Here is a 19,312-nt window from a genome sequence, read left to right as displayed (position 1 = left end):
AACAGTCAATTTGCTTAACCACTGAGCCATCTCTCTAGCCCCTATGAAAAACAATTCTAAGGATAGGTGTGGCTCTACATTTTATTGGAACTGGAACTTACGCAGTATTGAGGGATTTCTTAGAAAAAATATAAAATTATAGGAGCTGGAAAGATGTCTCAGTGGTTAATAGCACTGACCACTCTTGCAGAGGACCCAGGTTCGATTCCCAGCACCCACATGGCAGCTACAAACCGTTCTTAACTCCAGTTCCAGGGGAATCCAAGCCCTCTTCTGACCTCTGCAGCATTGCACAACACAGGTGCACTCACGTACATGGAGGCAATACACTCATACACATAAAATAAAAATATAAATATTTAAATATAGAGTTATAAACACAAAATTAGGTACGATGGCAGATGTTTATTTAGGACAAGAAAATAAATCATAACCCATTAAGAGATCTTTCTGGCATTTAGAAGAAATGCTTCCTGATTGTAATCTGTCCCGTTTAGAAAACTACAACTTCGCAGCAGCCTCTGCAGGTCAAAGTAGGGCTCCTCAGCTCCACCAGAGGGAAGGGTAGGCTGATCACCACCTCTCCCCATAGATGAGAAAACTGTAATTTGATAAAGTTGCTCGACGTTGTGAAGTCAGAGTATCAAAATTACACAATGTACTCAGAGCAGTCGCTACGGCTATACTCCGCTCCATTAATGCCCCTGACCTTACACGGCTTTCTCTATAAAGATGGTGGGGATTGGGGGGGGCGGTAGAGGGGACGGACCTAAAGTAACAGAAAGCGATCAAAGCGGCGAGAAACACGAGATGAAGCCCCAAAAGAGAGGTGAAGAGGCACAACGTGCACAGTCTAGTGGTAAAATTCGCCTTAGGGCCGAAGGGGAGAAACTTAAAGGCAGAAGTAAACTGAGGCAGGAATCTGAGCGAGTTGCCAGCACCTGGGCCCTTTTACTCAGTGGCGGCGGAGGCGACAGGCCCGGGGGTCCTTTCCAAGCATCACCTAGCAGACCTCGTCCGCTCCGGGCGCCGGAAGGGGCCGGCTCCTCTCGGCCAATGGTTGCGCGGTGCGCCGTCCGACGGTGGCCTGCGCGGCACCCGTAAGACGCCGGCGCGAGACGACGACAGCCTTCAGATCGCCCACGCGATCTCCCACGGCCGCGTGGCAAGGAGCCGGCGTGTCTTCCCCGTCTCTGCCCAGCTTATCACAATGCCACCCCGCCTTCAAACCAAATCTCTTTCAGACAGCGCGGCCACCCTCAAAAACATGGTGAACCGCTCTTGGAGGGAAAGCCGGAAGTGAAGCGTGTGGGCGGGGCCTCTGCGGGGGCGGGGCCTCGCGCGGCGCGGGCGGGGCCTGCCTCTTTGAGCTGGGTTTGGGGTCTGGTTTCTCGTCCCTCTCCTGGGGGCGGGTCCACACTGGCTCCGCCCCCACCCAGGTGGCTCCCAGCTCCTAGGTGCCTGCCTGGTCTCCGGGATCTGGGTGCTGTGAGCCCTTGGAGCCCGTGTCCCTCTGCGGCCTCCCGCCAGCAGCGATGGAGGGTGCCCTGGAGAACGACCCTAAGTCCACACCTTCGCCTTCCGAGTCTACGCAGCCGCCCGGCCCGGCAAGAGCGCTCAAAGTGGAGCCTCCTGGGGACGCCGAGGGCTGCGTCCGGCCGCTGGAGACGGCCCCCAAGAAACTCTGTGGCTATTTAAGTAAGTTTGGCGGCAAAGGGCCTCTCCGGGGCTGGAAGTGCCGCTGGTTCTTTTACGACGAGAAGAAGTGCCACCTGTATTATTCGCGGACCGCTCAGGATGCTAATCCCCTAGACAGTATCGACCTCTCCAGTGCGGTCTTTGACTGCAAGGCGGACGCTGAAGAGGAGGGCACTTTCGAAATCAAGACTCCCAGCCGGGTTATTACCCTGAAGGTAAATGGAACGCTCCCTCTTTTCCAGCTGGATCGAGGCCCCAGGGCACGACAGGGCGCAGGTGTGTGGTCACTGTAAACTCCACCGAGTGCCGAGAGCTTGGAACTTTCTAAAGAGTCTTCACATCCATTTCCTCATTGCCTTCCTACAGACAAGGGTGAGGAACTTGTTTTATAGATCAAGAAACTGAGTCATAGACAGAAGGGATCAGGCATGGTGTGGACCATGCTTCAAATCCTCACAGTGCTCTCTCAAAACTTTACTTTGGGGGTGCCTAATACCCCCAAATGTCCCACAGGCATGGGGTGTGGACCATGCTTCGAATCCTCACAGTGCTATATCAAAACTTTACTTTGGGGGTGCCTAATACCCACTTTTCTTAACTTCCTTCTTTGGTACTGAAGTAGTCAAGATACTGTGATTGCAATCTATAAGGGCAGGATCTGATTCATGCCTTGGTGTTTTGGCGGAGGGGAGTGAATGCTGACCTGGGCAGGGGTTGGGAAAGTAAACATGTAGGTTTACTGATCAGCCTAGATTGTTCATCTGGGCATGTTTGAACTAGTGAGTCCTTAGCAAATGTTTATTGAATGAACACACATGTACATATAGGGTGATGGAACGGAGATCAGAACTATCATGTCAAGAGGAGGTGTCCTCTTACCTGACTGGAAAGACAGATGTGGGCTAAGAATTCAGTGGGTATCAGAAAGAGTGGGCAAGGAGGAAGCCCCACCCAGCTATCCCCCACCTCATTTCTATCTCCCTATCCCCTAAACCTCTAGCCCCCAGTCCAGGCATCAGTATACCCATAGGATTACTTCTCCTTTCCTGGTGGAGCTTGGCTAGTTGACTAGGACAGAGGTCTCCATTAAAATCATGGAAACGCAGACTTTCAGGCCAGAAAGGACATTTTAGAGGTCATGTAGGTCCCAGGTCTTGTGTCTCCTTCCACATGTTGAGTGCTTCTGGATAGGGCTTCCCAGCACATGTTTTTTACTATTTTATTAATCTACACATGTACCTGGCTCTGCCTCTCGGATGTGAAATAAGTCAGACCTGCTCCCCTCCAGCCTTCCTGCCCTGACAGTTTAAGGTGTTTTGGGAGAAAATAATGGAGAAACTGTCAGACACAGTTAAATGGCGCCTATGGAGATGCTGTGAGGCTTTTGTGTAGGAACAGTATAGTGACAGGAGGGGTCAGCTCCTCCTAATGAGGGAGCTTTCCAGAAAGGCATCAGATAAGTGAGAAGAGGGGTTTTGACAAGCAAAGAAGAGGGCGAAAGATGCTGAGAATACCCTGTAAGCAAAGATGGAAAAACAGTACAGCCACAAGTATCCAGACAAGTCACTGGAGCCTGGGATACATATAGGAACCCAAAACATGGAACTGAAGGGGGAGGCATTCATGACAGGCTCAAGGACTTACACTTTGTCCCACAGGCTATGGAGATTCTCAAAGAGCCTTAAACCAAGGAAGCAGAATGAGATTAGAGGGTTTAGAAAGCTCAGCCTGGCTGTTGGGCAGAAAACAAATTGGGGGAAGGGGAAGCTGATAGGCAGGCCATCAAGAGGTAGCCAGGAGGGATTGATGGCTGAGCTAGAACTGTGGCCCCGGGGAGAAGGCAGGTAACAGTGACCAGGGGTGTTAGGTAAGTAGAGTGTAGAGGAGATGGTAACTGACTGGCTGCCGGGTTGGGCCAGTGCTGAAAGGAGAGAACTCAGGGTGAAAGAACTGTAGGATATCCAGGTCTGTGTTCCCTGAGGTAGATTCTGTGGGCCAGGAAGATCTAAGGACACTTGGTGAACCTCAGGTGACCCAGGACCTTGTCATCTCCAGGGCCTAGCATAGAGCAGCTGCTCAGTATGAACATGTCAAATGAATTACAGAATAAGATGAGGTGCTTGGTTTTAGGCTCAAGCTTGCCAGCATTAAGGTCATAGTGAAGTCCTGAGGGTTGTTCAAGCTTCCGAGGACCAGAGTACGGAAAGAAAAGACTGGTGAGCATCATTCAGTTTTTGTTTTTGTTTTTTTAAAATAGGGTCTCACTACGTATCCCTTGGTATGCTAGAATTCACTGTGTAGACCAGGCTGGCCTCAAACTCACAGAGATCAACCTGCCTCTGCTTCCCGAGTGCTGCACCACCATGTCCAGCCATCATTCAGTCCTACTGATACCTACATGACAGGCTGAGGGACTCTCATAGAAATGCCACCTCTCCCTACCTAGGTCACACCTCATCTGTGGCCCTCTTGCCCTGGCTGTCCCAGAGTCTGTGGCCATTCTCATGTAGTCTTGATTGTGGGCAGTCCTGTGAGGCTCACCATCTACTCCCAGGTACCATCCTCTGTACCTACATAAACTCATGCCTTTTCTACATAAGCCACACATCTTCTGGTCACAAATTAAAACAAAGTTCTGGTCTAGAAGTGGAAGACCCAGTTTCTGGGACCAGCACTACCACCATCTGCCTGGGCCACTTCAGAGCCTCATGTCTATAAAAAGGGCTGGTCACTCCTGCCTGCCCTCCCTCCTAGAGAATCCAGCAAACTAATGAATGTAAAAGCAGCAATTTGGGCCCTCCAATGCTGGGAAATTAATGAGTGGCATCAACTGTTATGTTTGGAATGGTGGAGGGTGCCACCATGTTTTTGTAGTATGTATGTGGCTTTCCTACCCATGTTCATGCCCAGGAGTTCAGTCTGTCCCCACAGCAGGAAGGATTACCTGTATCCCACAAAGAGGCAGCTGAGACTTAGAGATGTCACACAAGGAGATGGTGGTAGCAGAGGCCCTCCAGGCCACAAAGCTCCTTCCTCTCTCGTGGCATCTCTCTTTCTCTGTCCAAGGAATACATTTTATGTACCTGCCATATGTCAGGTACTACACTGGGCACTTTATTTTTTGTTTTTTGTTTTGTTTTGGAGAAAGTCTCCCTGTAGCCCCAGCTGGCCTGGAGCTTGCTATATAGACCAGGCTGGCCTTGAACTCACAGAGATCCACCTGTCTCTGCCTCCCAAGTGCTGGGATTAAAGGCGTGCACCACCATGCCCAGCTGCACTGGGCACTTTATTTCCCTTATTCTGTCTTCATTACCACTCTATGAAATTGGTAGTATTCTCACTATAAAATAACTGAGGGAACTGAAGCACTGAGACATCAAGGAGCCCCTGAACAAGAAACCAGAGCCTGGTTGTCTTGCATAACCGAGAACCATGTGGTATTTCAGAAATAGATACCAAACCACAATGGCAGTGGTGGGGTTTTTTTTTTTTTTTTTTGTGGTTGTTTTATTCTGGGAAGGAGAGATACAAAGCCTACTGTGACCTCCAAAGGCCATGCCCAGTGCCATCCTGTAAACCTGAGCCCTTGCTAACTAATCCTTGTGCTCCTCAGGCTGCCACCAAACAAGTGATGCTGTATTGGCTGCAGCAGCTGCAGATGAAGCGCTGGGAATTCCACAACAGCCCACCTGCACCTCCTGCTACTCCTGATGTTGCCCTGGCTGGGCATGGGCCCACCCTGCACCTCGAGCTAGGTACCAATGGGCTAGCCTCCTGCTACATACCCAGGCAACTGATAACGAGGCCTTTCCCCTGCTGCTGGGAGTGAGCGGGAAGGGTCCTCAGCCAAGAAGTACAGCCAGGTATGGAAGTTAGGATTAGTTAGGGTGGGAACGTGGACTTTGGGGCCAGGATGCCTGGGTTTAAGTCCTAATCATTAGTGATTTCAGGCAAGTTCCAATCCTGCCTCAGCTTCAGTCTCCTTCCCTATAAGATGAACTTGATGAATTCTACCTACCTTCGTGCTTTTATGAGGGTTAGATGAATCAGTGTATGTCAGACAGAACATGTCTGCACATGGTCAGAACCCAGGAGACCATTATGATGTTCCTGGGACACCTCAAGAAATAAAACTTGTTCAGAGTTGGTATGGGGTGGGGGTTTTCAATATTTTGGCTTCTTACACAAAGGCTTGTGTGCAGAGTTGAGTATATCAGTTACTTTTGATTCTAGTGTTTCACAGAATAGATTTCTTTGTCCCATGATGCCCACAAGTGAAATTTCTTTTATTTACGTGTGTGTGTGTGTGTGTGTGTGTTACTGGAGATTGAATCCAAGACCTCATGAATGCTAGGCAAGCACTCTACCACTAAGCTGCCATCCCTTGCCCTTGGGTTTGGGACAGGCAGATTCTTGTTATATAGCCCACACTGGCCTCAAAACTCTCAATCCTGCTTCCCTTTTGCTAGGATTATAGGAATGCACCATCACATTCTACCATGAGTGCAGTGTCTTCATCTCAAATTCTAGAATATCCCACACTTTGCTACCACTGTGCTGTGGCCAGGAACGTGACTGACAGGTTTCAGCATGGGAATAGACCATCCCACAGCTGCTGCTTCAAGAGCACAGACAATCAAGTCCCCATGCAAAGTCATGTCTAGCTGGCCACAACTTCAGTTGACAGGCCAGTTAGCAAGGGGAGGGCTGTGGCCAGGTGCCTCATTACCTCTGTACCTGGATGCTTCACATGTCTAGCACTGACCACATCTGCTATAGGAGTTCTGCTTCCCTTGGTAGATGGCCCCTGTATGCCCACTTACCCCCACAAAAGAGTACCACACTCTACCCTTCCTCAGTCTCTACTCAGTTCAGTCAGGCACCACCTGGTCTTCTTGTCCTCTGACCTGTATATCAGTTCCAGGTCCCCTCACTGCCATTCCCTGGGTTAGATCTCATTTCTCAGCTAGAAAATCAGCAGCTTCCTCCCCAGTGCCCCATATCAAGGTCCACGTCTGAACCTGTCCCCTTACTGCACTCTGAGTGAGCTTTAACTCACTGCAATGGGCAGGTTCTTGCATGGTGTCTAGGGCTTGCCTCTCTTTTTTTCCCTTTTGAGACAGGGTCTCTCTATAGACCAGGCTGACCTCAAATTCATAGTTCTGCCTCTGCCTCTCAAGTTCTGGAATTAAAACCATGCGCCAGCACGTCTGGCAAGTTTGCCCCTCTTGATCCCACTTCTGCCAGCACCCCAGTATATACCTGGTGCCTACACTGTAGCAGGAGGGCCTGCTCTCCCTCTTCTTTGCCTGGTAAATTCCTGCTTATTCTCTAAGGTGAAGTTCATGTCACCTCCATACCATCAGTCTCCCCTTGGATGTCTTCTGCAACTTTGCCTCCTGGATTTTGTATAGGCCTTGACAGTATTCAAACATCACTAAGAGACCTGCCACATAGTGTTCTGATGAGTGTAATGTCAGTCTCTACCCACTACCCCTTAAAGGTAGCAACCATTTCTTTGTCACCTGTCCCTAGTCCTTGGTGTTCTGTATGGCACAGTAGATATTTGTAGAGTGAATGTGAGAATAAATATATAAAGGATTATAAAGTGTAATGTCAGGCACACAGGCCTAGTACATGGAATTTTATGTGTGTATATGTGTGTGTACTATACTCCCAACACTGTTGTGGCCAGGAACCTGACTAATAGGTTTCATAAAAGACCACCCCACAACTGCTGTACTATTGTCATACACGCACATAAACATAAGTGCTATAACTATCATAATAATGCTATTAAACTAGTACACACATATATACTATTACTGTCATAGTGGTGCACAATTGTACGTTGTTACTAGCATAACATATGCTAATGCTGTCACAGAAATACATGCATATGTTATTACTATCATAACAACACATGCTGTTATTATATGTATGTATGTGCTGTAACTATCATAATAGCATACACATGTTATTGTTATAATAGTACAGATACACTATTATTGTTCAATAATACACCCACACAAGTACATGTTATTACTATTATAGCAACATCTTTCCTCATTATGATAATCATCAACTTCAGGCAGCTTTTTTTCTTTTCTTTTGTGAGACAGGATCTCATGTAGTCCAAGCTGGCCTTGAACTCACTGTGTAGCTGAGCCTGTCTTGGAAGTCCTAATCTTTCTGCTTCCGCCTCCTGAGTGCTGGGATTACAGGCGTGCGCCACTATACCCAGCTTCAGGCAGCCTTTTGAAGGGTTTCTCTGCACCTGTACTACTGGAGATCATACTCCCTTTCCCTCACCAACAACCCAGTGTATGTGGAAAATTGTAGCCTGAGTTGACACAGGTGTCAAAAGCTAACTTCAGACCAGAGACAAGGAAAACTCCTCCTTCCTGTGTGTGTGGAACTGAACTGTGAAGAACTAGGTTGTCAGAAGCCTAGTATGGAACCCTACTGGCCTCTGCAACTATAGCAGACCTGGTCCAAATTCTTAATTCTCTGACTTTGCTTCAGTGCACATGGCTGGACTGGTGTTTAGGGCTAGCCTTGCTTTGGCCATGGGGCAGGCAATATGGTGGCCATATGATCAGGGTGCTGATGTGCCTGGGAGAATGTTGGCCTGAGGTTTGGGAAGCAGAGATATGGACTTCTACCAAAGACTTCTCCATCTCACAGCAAGCCTACCTCTCTTGGATGAGACCTGAGTGGAAACTTTCTACAACACCCCCACCCCTGTCTGCACACACAGAAATACCTTTATGGAGTCTCTTGTGTTTTTTGCTGTGCAGCCCATGCTGGCTTCAAACTCAAGGTGATCCTCCTGCCTCAGGTCCCCAAATGCTGAGATTGCAGGCATTTGCCACCATGCCCACCTCCTTTCTGGACTTGAGAAAGCTGGCAAGCCTTGGCTTTGCTGTTTGGAGCAAGCTGCTCCACCTCAGCCCTTCCCCACCCTTCCTGTGGAAACAGAAGGCTTCAAAAGCCTCCTGACCCACTTCTGACTTTGAGTCACAGAGGCTCAGTCCTGTAACAAATGTCCCGTAACAGCCCTTGAGCAATCTACAAGGCGTGTTCTATACAGCCTTTTAGCATTTAGTTTTATTCCTACTTCACCTCAACAGTGGTCTCAGAGCCAAGAACAATCAAAGGATAAAAAAAACAGATTTCTATAATAATACATTGCCAAAGTAAGCAACAGCTCACAGAGGAAATTCATAAATATCTCTCATCAGAAAACATGCATCCTATGTATCAGCACGGCTCTAGCAGTTGGCAAGGCTCGTCTTATTTAGTCCTTAATCTGATGAGTGTTATTCTCATTTTACAGAAGAGGAAGCTAAGGCTCCCTGAGAAGGAAATGCCCACCCTGAAATTTGAACTGCAGTCTGCAGGCCCACACCCCAGAACTGAGGAGGGGTTCAGGGAAGCAGCAACCCCCTGGACTAGTCCCTTTTTTGTGTAGACAGTGTCTTCCTTGTGATAGGGAAGCCCCAAGCACTCAGGCAAAGGAGAATTCTGAAAGAAAGCTACTGAATACTCCTTTGCCTGAATTTTAAAATTTCTTTGTAAATGTCTGTTTTCAGTAAGTATAAATTTGTTTTCTGTTTATAAAAGTGAGTCTAAACTGTTTACTGTAGCAAACTAAAGGGGAAAAACACTAAAATGAGAGCAGCCTGCTGACTCACAATCCAGTCATGCCACTACAATCACTCTTGAGATCTTGATCTTTCTTTCTTTTCTTTTTCTTCTTTTTATTGTATGTGTATGAGTGTTGTGCCTGGATGTATTTAAGTGTACCCCTGTGTGCAATGCCTGTGGGGGCCAGAGGTGTTAGATTCCTTGGAACTGGTGTTTTGAAGGGTTGTTAGCTACCACACGGGTGCTGGGAACCAAACTGAGGTCCTCTGCAAGAGTAACCGCTGAGCCATCTCTCCAGCACCTACCCCCCCCTACACACACACACTTATTTTAAATCTAGGAACTTGAACCCTGGATCTTGCACATGCTAAGAAAGTGCTCTGCAATTAAGCAACCTTCCTAACCCTCACAGAGTCTATTTTGAAACTTTTCAATGTAATTGAGACCAACTGTAGCTCCAATTTTTTGTCTGGCCCTTCCCATTTAATATTGTGTTCCTTGTGTTCTTTAGGGAAGAGAGTTTCACTGTATAGCCCAGGCTTGCCTTGAACTCACAGCAGTTCTGCCTCAGTCTCCTGAGTCCTTGGATTCCTGGTATGAACCATTCTGCCCACTTTTCTTGTATTCTTGTCTTTTCTTCTATTATTTTTCTTCTTTGAGAATTTCAAACAATGTATTCTGATCATATCAATCCTTAACTCCTCTCAGATCCACTCTACCTCCACTAACTCCCAGCTTCATGTTCTCTCTCTCTCTCTTTTTTTTTTTTCCAATTTAATAGCCCACCAACTCTAATCTCTGCTGTCCACAAACTTCTGGGTTTCGGATCATTTACTGGAGATGGTCAATCTACCAGACATCATTTTACATAGTTGAGCAATAGTTTATCGCTGTGAAGACGTCATAATTTACCTAACCTGCTTCTGAGTTGTAAGATCTTACTTTCTACCTGAGCTTGGTGGTGTATATGTGTAATCCTACCTACTTGGGAGTCTAAGGCAGAAGAAGCATGGACTACAAGCTCAAATCTTGTCTAAACTAGAGCTACAGTAGATAAAGTGTTACCATGTAAGCATGAGGGCCAGAGTTCACATCCCCAGAACCCATATAAAAGCTGAGTGGGCATGGCACCCCACCTGTAATCCTGACTCCTGGAGGTAGAGACAGGATCCCCAGGACAAGCTGGCTAGGTAGACTAGCCTTATGAGCAAGTCTACTCTCTGGATTCAGTGAGAGACCCTGCCTCAGTAACCGAAGTGGAAAGAGATAAAGACACCTGACATCAAACTTTGATCTCCACACAGGCACATGCACACATGTGGATGTGCACCCATACACATGCAGACACCCACACACGATGCACCACATGCACGCACACACGCACGCATGCACGCACATGTCAAAAATAAAACAAAAGCTGCAAAAAGTTATTTCCACTTTGAGGTAGTGCAAATGATGCTGGGATGGACCCCTAGGTACATGAAACTTTCTCTTTCAGACGTCTTTCACATGGATTCTCAGATACAAAATACAGGCCTACATGTTCCTAAAGAGTTTCCAGAAAGGGGGCTGGAGAGATGGCTCAACAGTTAAGAACACTGACTGCTCTTGCAGAAGACCTGGGTTCGAATCCTGGCACCCACACATGGCAGCTAACAACTGTCCGTAACTCCAGTTCCAGGGGATCCGACAGCCTCTTCTGTCCTCTGCGGGCATTGCACGACACAGATGCACTCACCTACATGCAGGCAATACACACATACACATAAAATAACAATAATAAATAAAATATTTTTTTTAAAAAGAGTTTCCAGAAAGGCCACAGCAGCAAATCACTTTACAGCCTCCTTTGCTGTTGTCAACCTGCAGCAGGCTTGCTAGCCAGGCAGCTGCCCCAGCCCTGCCTACTATCAGTCAGAGTTAAGCCCAAAGCCCAGGACTAAGTCTTTCCTAGTGACACACTCTACTTCATGCCAGGACTGATCACTTGTCTTTGGCTCCCTAGGACAGGAGGAGGCAGAGCTGGAGGAGTTCCTGTGCCCTGTGAAAACACCCACTGGACTTGTGGGTGCAGCTGCAGCTTTCCAACCTGTCCCTGCCATGCCCTCAGCCCTTCAGAACATCTCCCTCAAGCACCTGGGAACTGAAATACAGTAAGTACCAGGGGGATGAGAGGCAGCCAGGTTACCAGGATCCCTTTCTATGGAACTTCATCTGATGTGGTCCCGGAGGGAGGTGGGACATGGGTAGGATTATGGACTTACTTCCAATTAATTACATAATTACTTTAAAATATGCCAGGTACTGTAATCCCAGCACTTGGGAGGCAGAGGCATAGTCATGTGTTCCAGGATAGTCTGGGCTATATCATGAGATCCTGTCTCCAAAAGAAAAAAATAAGGCCAGCGCAATGATTCAGCAGGAAAAGCTTTTGCTGCATTGTGCCAGCTGGGACCTGAGTTCCATCCCCAGAACGAACATAAAAGTAGGAGAGAACTAAGACCACAGAACTATCCTCTGGTCTCCACATGGTACTGTGGCATGTGTACCCCCCCACACACATACATCATGCACACACATAATAATAAATAATAAAATTTAAAGAGAAAGCCGGGTGTGGTGGCACATGCCTTTAATCCCAGCACTCAGGAGGCAGAGGCAGGCAAAGCTCTGTGCGCTCAAGGCCAGCCGGGGCTACAGGGAGACCCTGTCTCAAAAAGACATAAATAAATAAATAAATAAATAAATAAATAAATAAAATTACCCATAATCTTACCACTCAGACAAACATGCTCAGTAAGTGGTATAGCTCTTTGTTCTACATCTTCTATATACATATGTGCATAATTGAGATCATATTGAATAGGTTATGATAGCTTCGTAAGTGCAATTATTGTAGTCAGTCATGTCAACCACTTTGACAGGTGTTGAGAGAGCCTTACTCTGTAGCCCCAGGCTGCCCTGGAACTCACCATGCAGCCCAGCTGGCCTGAAACTGATAACAACCCTCCCGTCTCCAGTGCTGGGATTATAAGCATCCACCATGCTGAGCCCCTCAGTGGTTAAGAATAGTGGTTGTTCTTGCAGAAGACCTGGGTTCGAATCCCAGCACCCACATGGCAGCTAACAACTGTCTGTAACTCCAGTTCCAGGGGATCTGACGGCCTCTTCTATCCTCCTTGGGCATTGCACGATGTGGGTGCGCTTACCTACATGCAGGCAATACACTCATACACATAAAGATAATAAATAAAATTTTTTTAATTAATAATATATTATGTGTGCCCTTTCCATTGTTGGGCTTTCTTTGACTTTCTTTTTTGGTTTCATTTTTTGAGAGAAGGTCTATAGTCCAGGCTAGCCTCAAACTCACAGTCTTCCCACCTGCCTCCCAACTGCTGGTATTGTAGGTATGTGCTACCATACCCAGCTTCAGGTTTTGTTTTAAACAGTGTATTTAAAGGTAGTTTGGGGGCTTGGCAGATAAGATTATGTACTGCTCTTGCAAAGGACCTGAGTTTAGTTCCCAACACTCATGTTGGATGGCTCACAACCTTTACCTGTAACTTTGCCTCCAGTGGATCCTGTACCCTCTTCTGGCCTCCACACAGGCACTACACTCATTTGTATATTACTCACAGACAGATACATATAATTTTTTTGTTTTTGTTTTTGTTTTTGTTTTTGTTTTTACTACAGGGTCTCCCTGTAGCCCCAGCTATCCTGGAATTCACTATGTAGACCAGGCTGGCCTTGAACTCACAGAGAGCCACCTGCCTCTGCCTCCTGAGTGCTGGGATTAAAGGCGTGCGCCACCACGCCCGGCTACATAATTATTTTTTTTTAAAAAATAACTTTAAAAATGATAGCATAGGAACAGGAGAGATAGCTCAGCTGTTAAGAGCACTGGCTATTCTTAGACGAGGACCTGGGTTTGGTTCCCAGCACCCATGGCCGCTAACAACCATCCATAACTCCAATTCCAGGGGACTCAATGCCCTCTTCTAACCTCCATGGGCATTGTAAGACACAGGTGCACTTACATACATGCAGGCAACATACTCCTACACATAAAATAAAAAATAATTAAGAATAAAATATTTTAAAAATAAATTTTTTTTAATTTTTTTTTTAAAAAAAAGGAACTTGGGGCTGGAGAGATGGCTCAGCGGTTAAGAGCACTGACTGCTCTTGCAGTGGACCCAGGTTCAATTCCCAGCACCCACATGGCGACTACTAACCATCCTAACTCCAGTACCAGGGGAATCCAACACCCTCTTATGACCTCAGTGGCATTGCACTACATGGGTGCACTCAAGTACGTGCAGGCAATACACTCATACACATAAAATAAAAATAATAAATAAAAAAATATATTTTTTTTTTAAAAAAGGAACTTTGTGGGGCTGGAGAGATGGCTCAGTGGTTAAGAGCATTAGCTGTTCTTGCAGAAGACCCAGGTTCAAATCCCAGCACCCACATGGTGGCTAACAACCATCTGTAACTCCAGATCCAGAGGATCCAACACCCTCTTCTGTCCTCCACAGGCATTGTACAACATGGGTGCACTTGCATACATGTATCCAATACATGGATACACATAAAAATAAAGCAAAAAAAAAAAAGGAACTTTGGAGCCAAACTGGCTAGGTGTGGACACTGACACTGTCAGTCCTGGGCTGTGCTGCCCTGGGCACATTGTTTGCTATCTCTGTGCCCTCATGAACTCCATTAGTGAATGTAAATACAACAGAGCTTGCCAGAGTGGGGGCCAAAGGCCAAATGCATGCAGACTGCTTCAGATCTGCAGGCAGCCGTAACCATGTGGCAGATGGTGGCTACAGTTGTCTTGTTGCTCTAGCAGAAAGAGGGAAGCTTTAAGAATTCACATTCTGTCCAATACTGATCATGTTTAGGCATCTACTTTCTTTGTGGGCTTCAGATAAACTGAAAGTCTCAGAAAACAGAACAGATTGTACACTGACCTCGGATCTGGGCCTCGGGTGTGCCTCAGGCATGGTAAAACCCTCTGCTGGCTTTAGTGACTTGGGTGACTGGGTGGGAGGTTCCCAGGAAAAAAGCTGGTTTTGTAGATAAGCTGAAGTGTTAGCCTGGCCTAGTGGCACCCACCTTTAATCCCAGCACTCAGGAGGCAGAGGCAGGCAAATCTCTGTGAGTTCCAGCTTGGTCTACATAGTGAGTTTCAGGCTAGTTGGGGCTGGCTACAGGGAAACCCTGTCTCAAAAAGAAAGACAAAAAACAAAACAAAACAAAACAAAACAGAAAAGCTGAGGTGTGTCCTTTGGGGCTGCTGGTTAGAGACAGTACTACCCACAGGCATTTGGATGGAGGGGACTGGAGCCCCAGAGAGAGATCTGAGCTGGAGGATTTGGGGACAAGGAGCATGATTGAGAGCCCCAGGGTACAGGGTGGGGGGAGGGGCACTGCAGGGATGATCCTTCTGGAGATGCCAAGGGGAACTGGATGCACTGGGAACAGTCTTTAAAGGGAAGAGGAGCTTTCCAGCTAGGACTTTTCTAGGACTGGTGGTTCTTGCCTGAGGGAGACCACAGCAGCAGAAGTGGAACAGAGGACATGTTGAGAAAGGAAGGAAGTTTCAGAACATCATGCAGGCACTTCCCTCCTGTCGTTTGTGATAACCACAGACGTGAGACAACATGTGAGGATTAGTACCCTGCACTGCTAAGGGCCCCAGGGGTAAAATGAGAGCTGCCTATGTGCCGCCCTGTACCCACGGTCCTGGCAGGCCTTGAGCCTATCATACTGTCTGACCGAGTCATCCTCAGGGGACAGGGAAGGGGAACATCCTGAGCACTGTCAAAGGTTATGTCCTCTCATTGAATTGTTGGGGCAAGTCTATAAAGTGCTGCTGTGTGGTTAAGTTCCTGAGTCAGGTCTGACGCTCAGTCCCACCACCTCAGCTCTGTGGTTTTTGTTGCTTACCCCTTGGAATCCCAGTTCTACTCCCTGTCTAATGAGACTCATCATGGTGCTTACTTCGCTGGCTTTTGTGAGGATAAAATGTGTGCAGTGCATTACAGCATTGCTCTTAGAACTTGGCCCAGAAAGGGCTGGGCCAGTGTTTGTTCATCATCCCTGTGGCAGCAGATGAGGAAACTCGAGGATAGCTGGTTGCTCAGTGCTGTCCTACCAGGCAAGGCTTTATGACAATCACCCCTGTGCTGGCTGGGCCATTCAGAATGGAGCTTTGTTGGTTACGTTTCTCATTGGTGGGACAAAATACCTAACTAAAGTAACTTAAGAAGGACCCATTATGGCTCACAGTTTAAGAACAGGCGTCTGGGGATAGCATGGTGGCAGGGGCTGCTTGTGTGCTCACAGTCAAGAAGCAGAGAGGTGAACGCTGGTGCTCAGCTTGCTTCCTCCTTTTTGTTCAGTCTGGGACCCCAGCCCATGGGATGGTGCCGTCCACATTCAAGGTGGGTCTCCCTCTTCAGTTAAACCCTTCTAGAAACAACCTTATGAACTCACCCAGAGGAGTGTTTCCATGGTGATTCAAAATCTAGTAAAGTTGACAATGAAGATCAGCCACCCTAGGAGCCAGCTCTACACAGAATATTGCTCCAAACAGAGTTGTTGGATTTATGAAACAGAGGGGCTTCTTCCAGGAGCAGTGGCCACCTGGACAACATCAGTAGGTAGAGAGCACTCTATCCCAGAGGAGATATCAGCTAGGATTAAGAAGGCACTTTGACCTGAAGTTGGGCTCTCTTTACCCTCCTACACCCAAAAGGGCACCGGTCACAAGCCTCAGGGCATGCTAGTATGCAGCAGTGACAGTCACCCTACCCAGCCAGTGCCTTTGCCTATGAGATGTGCCCCTTGGATCCCTCTCCAATTTTTGTGGTTTGTGAAATCCATATAAGGGAACCCAGTACATAGTGGTGCTTAGTACACACCAACCCCATCATGATGCTCAGTATTCTTTTTGGGATACCTATGCTCTTTCATTTCAGATGGGGAAAGTAAGAACTAGGAAGGGAAAATGACTAGCCCAGGGTCCTTTGTACCGACGTCTTAGTAATAACCAAATGCCCAGGTCATGTTTCAAGAGTGCCAAATGTTCATTTAGTCTCTGCTCTTAAGGTAACTGATGAATGTTTCCTCTCATCAATGCATGAAAGGACAACCCCATTCTCTTCTTATTCTGGACCCACCTATCAAGAAAGAAAAATAAAAACCTGGATCTTGTTTTAAGACAAAGTTTCAGACTAAATGTTTTTTTCTTTCTTTGAAAAGATCAACAAAATTGACAATTTTTTCGCTAGATCAGGTCAAGAAAAGGAGAAAACTTAAAATGGTAAAGTCAGGAACCAAAAGGGTCGTTATTACCAACCTTGAGAATATGAGGCCTGGGATGGTGGCACATACCTGGGATCTCAGCACTTGGGAAGCTGAGAAAAATGGGAGTTCACAGTGAGTGTCTGTCAGAAAGAGGGGAGAAAGGGAGGGAGGGAGGGAGGGAGGGAAGGGAAGGAAGGGAAGGAAGAAAGGAGGAAAGGAAGGAGGGAAGGAAGGAGGGAGGGAAGGAGGGAAGGAAGGAAGGAGGGAGGGAAGGGAGGGAGGGAGGAAAGGAAGGAGGGAAGGAAGGAGGGAGGAAGGGAGGGAAGGAGGAAAGGAAGGAGGGAGGGAAGAAAGGAAGAGGAGGGAAGAAAGGAAGAAGGAAGGAAGGAAGGAAGGAAGGAAGGAAGGAAGGGAGGGAGGAAGGAGGGAGGGAGGAAGGAGGGAGCTGGGTGTGGGGTATGCTTAAGATATATTATGTGAAATTGTCAAAGAACAGTGCTGGAGAGATGGCTCAGTGGTTAAGAGCACTGACTGCTCTTGCAGAGAACTCAGGTTCAATTCCCAGCACCCACACAGCAGCTAACAACCATCTATAACTCTAGTTCCAGGGGATCTGACTCCCTCTTCTGTCCTCTGTGGGCATTGCACGACATGGGCTGCCCTTACCTACATGCAGGCAATACACTCATACACATAAAATAAAATAATAAATAAAATTTTTAAAAATTGTCAGAATAAGCAAAATATTAAATATACGTATATATAATAAAAAAGGGAAAAGAAGCATAGTATGTGGAAGGGGATAAGTGAGACACAGAAGGGTGAGGGTTGGGGTGGTGGCTGTGAGGATGCACCACACAGCGTGCTGTGTATAGGAGAGCTGTAGACGGTTGGAGGCCTGCAGGTGAGCTACAGCAGGCGGCAGGAAGGGCAGCAAGGTTGCCAGCCTCTGTTCCTCCTTCTCCTTTCAGAAACACCATGCACAATATCTGTGGCAACAAGCCGGCCCAGGCAGCAGGCCACGGACCACTAGTAGAAGAGTCTTCACAGAGCGGGGAGCATCAGAAAGGGGAGCAGCCCTTGACCCATGATGCCAGCACCCCAGGTGAGCTCTGTCCAGGTCTGAGGCCAGGTCCTCTCTCCTCCCTGTATGCATCCCAGTCCACTTTGCTATAACAGAATCCCATAGACTGTGCAGCTCAGACAGTAGACATTTATTAGTGAGATGGGGGCTGGGAAGGCCAAGTTAAGATGCTGCGGATTCTGATCCCAGTGAGGCCTTGCTTCCAGACAGCTGCTGCTCGCTCTGTGCTCAGATGAGAGCTCTCATCTCTTCCTCTTCTAAGGGCACTAATCCTTGCACAGGGCTCACACCCTCATCTCAGTTACTCTAAGGCCCCACCTCCCAGTGCCTCACATGGTGACTGGAGCTTCAGCCTAGGGTTTGGAGAATGCGAGCATTCATTCAGTTCTTAGTGGCATGTCAAAGATGAAATCCTCCAGCTCTCTCCTGGGTTTCCAGAGGTTGAGGAACAAGAAAGTATTATTTTTCTTTTCCTTTTTTTGGTCTTTTTGAGACAGGATCTCCCTGTAGCCACAGCTGGCCTGGAACTCATGTACACCAGGCTGGCCTCAGTCCCACAGAGCCTTGCAAGTGCTGGGATTGCAGGCATGCATCACCATGTTGGGTTTAAAGACTTTTTATTATAGTAAGATATGTGTAACAAAGTTAGCCATTTTACTGCTTTTTAGTTATTCACTCAGTGGCACTGTTTATTCATTTGTCATGTGACCATCACCACCATCCATCCATCTCTAAAATTTCTTCAACCTTCCCACCAAATCTTCTAGTAATGATTCTTGAATAAAGCCAATCTCTCTCTCTCTCTCTCTCTCTCTCTCTCTCTCTCTCTCTCCTTAATGGGGAAAGGGTATACTTTTGGCTTGAGGTTGTGGACAACGGAGCTTAGGTGGTCAGTGTTTTACTGTGTTTGCCCATCCTAACATCAACATTTCTCTTCTTGAGCAGGAAAAGAGCCAGAGGAGTCTCCCAAACCTGTACCCAAGTCCTCCCTGCCCACCAGTCTCATGCAGAAACCCAAACGCCAGAGCAACACCTTTCCATTCTTTTCTGATGGGCTGGCACGGAGCCGAACAGCCCAGGAGAAGGTGGTGGCCTTGGAGCAGCAGGTACTGGTGCTCACCAAGGAGTTAAAGTCGCAGAAGGTGAGCCCCAGTCCTTTCCTGAGCAGCCCAGCCCCCTAGGAAAACACCCCCCATCCCCACTCCATCCCCTCATGAGCCCCTGGACTTTGAGCTTTGCTGATGGCTCAGTGTGGTACATTAACACATTAACACAGTCCAGCCTTTTCTGTGGTCCTTAAAGGACAACTGTTGGGGGTTGAAGGTACCACACTGCTGATCACTCAGGGGCATGCTGTTGCCCACACTAGGTGACAGAAGGCAGGAATCCTACTTAATAATTGACTCTTGGCTGCCTCCTAGAGAGACTTGGGTGGTCTGACCCAATACAAAACAAAGACAATGTTTCAAGGGCAAGATTTGGATGTAGGGTCTTGGGAGGGGTCACTGGTGCACAGGCTGTAGATACCTGAAGGACTGCATAGGACAGAGAAAG

General features: G+C 47.5%; 1 protein-coding gene across 7 annotated transcripts in view; it reads left to right on the top strand.

Moving 5' to 3' along the window:
• Positions 1-402: 402 nt before the first annotated feature.
• Tbc1d2 (TBC1 domain family member 2) overlaps positions 403-19,312 on the top strand; it is a 47,161-nt gene continuing 28,251 nt past the window's right edge. Inside the window, exons 1-7 of one of the 7 annotated variants that reach the window (XM_029555459.1) lie at positions 1,560-1,698; positions 1,941-2,070; positions 3,829-3,914; positions 5,312-5,453; positions 11,354-11,501; positions 17,646-17,779; positions 18,704-18,900. In XM_029555459.1, coding sequence (XP_029411319.1) covers positions 5,330-5,453; positions 11,354-11,501; positions 17,646-17,779; positions 18,704-18,900 — 603 coding nt within the window. In that variant the 5' untranslated portion in view covers positions 1,560-1,698; positions 1,941-2,070; positions 3,829-3,914; positions 5,312-5,329. Of the gene's footprint in view, positions 1,914-1,940; positions 2,071-3,828; positions 3,915-5,311; positions 5,454-11,353; positions 11,502-17,645; positions 17,780-18,703; positions 18,901-19,312 lie in introns of those variants that run through there. The other 6 variants (XM_017802886.2, XR_003846925.1, XM_029555458.1 and 3 more) reach the window with 6 other exon arrangements.

The sequence above is a fragment of the Nannospalax galili genome, unplaced genomic scaffold, assembly GCF_000622305.1.
Source record: "Nannospalax galili isolate Female #2095 unplaced genomic scaffold, S.galili_v1.0 scaffold106, whole genome shotgun sequence".
In the NCBI taxonomy this organism is placed as follows: Eukaryota; Metazoa; Chordata; class Mammalia; order Rodentia; family Spalacidae; genus Nannospalax; species Nannospalax galili.
Note: the sequence above shows the minus strand (reverse complement) of the source record. Positions and strands in the feature narration are given on the sequence as shown.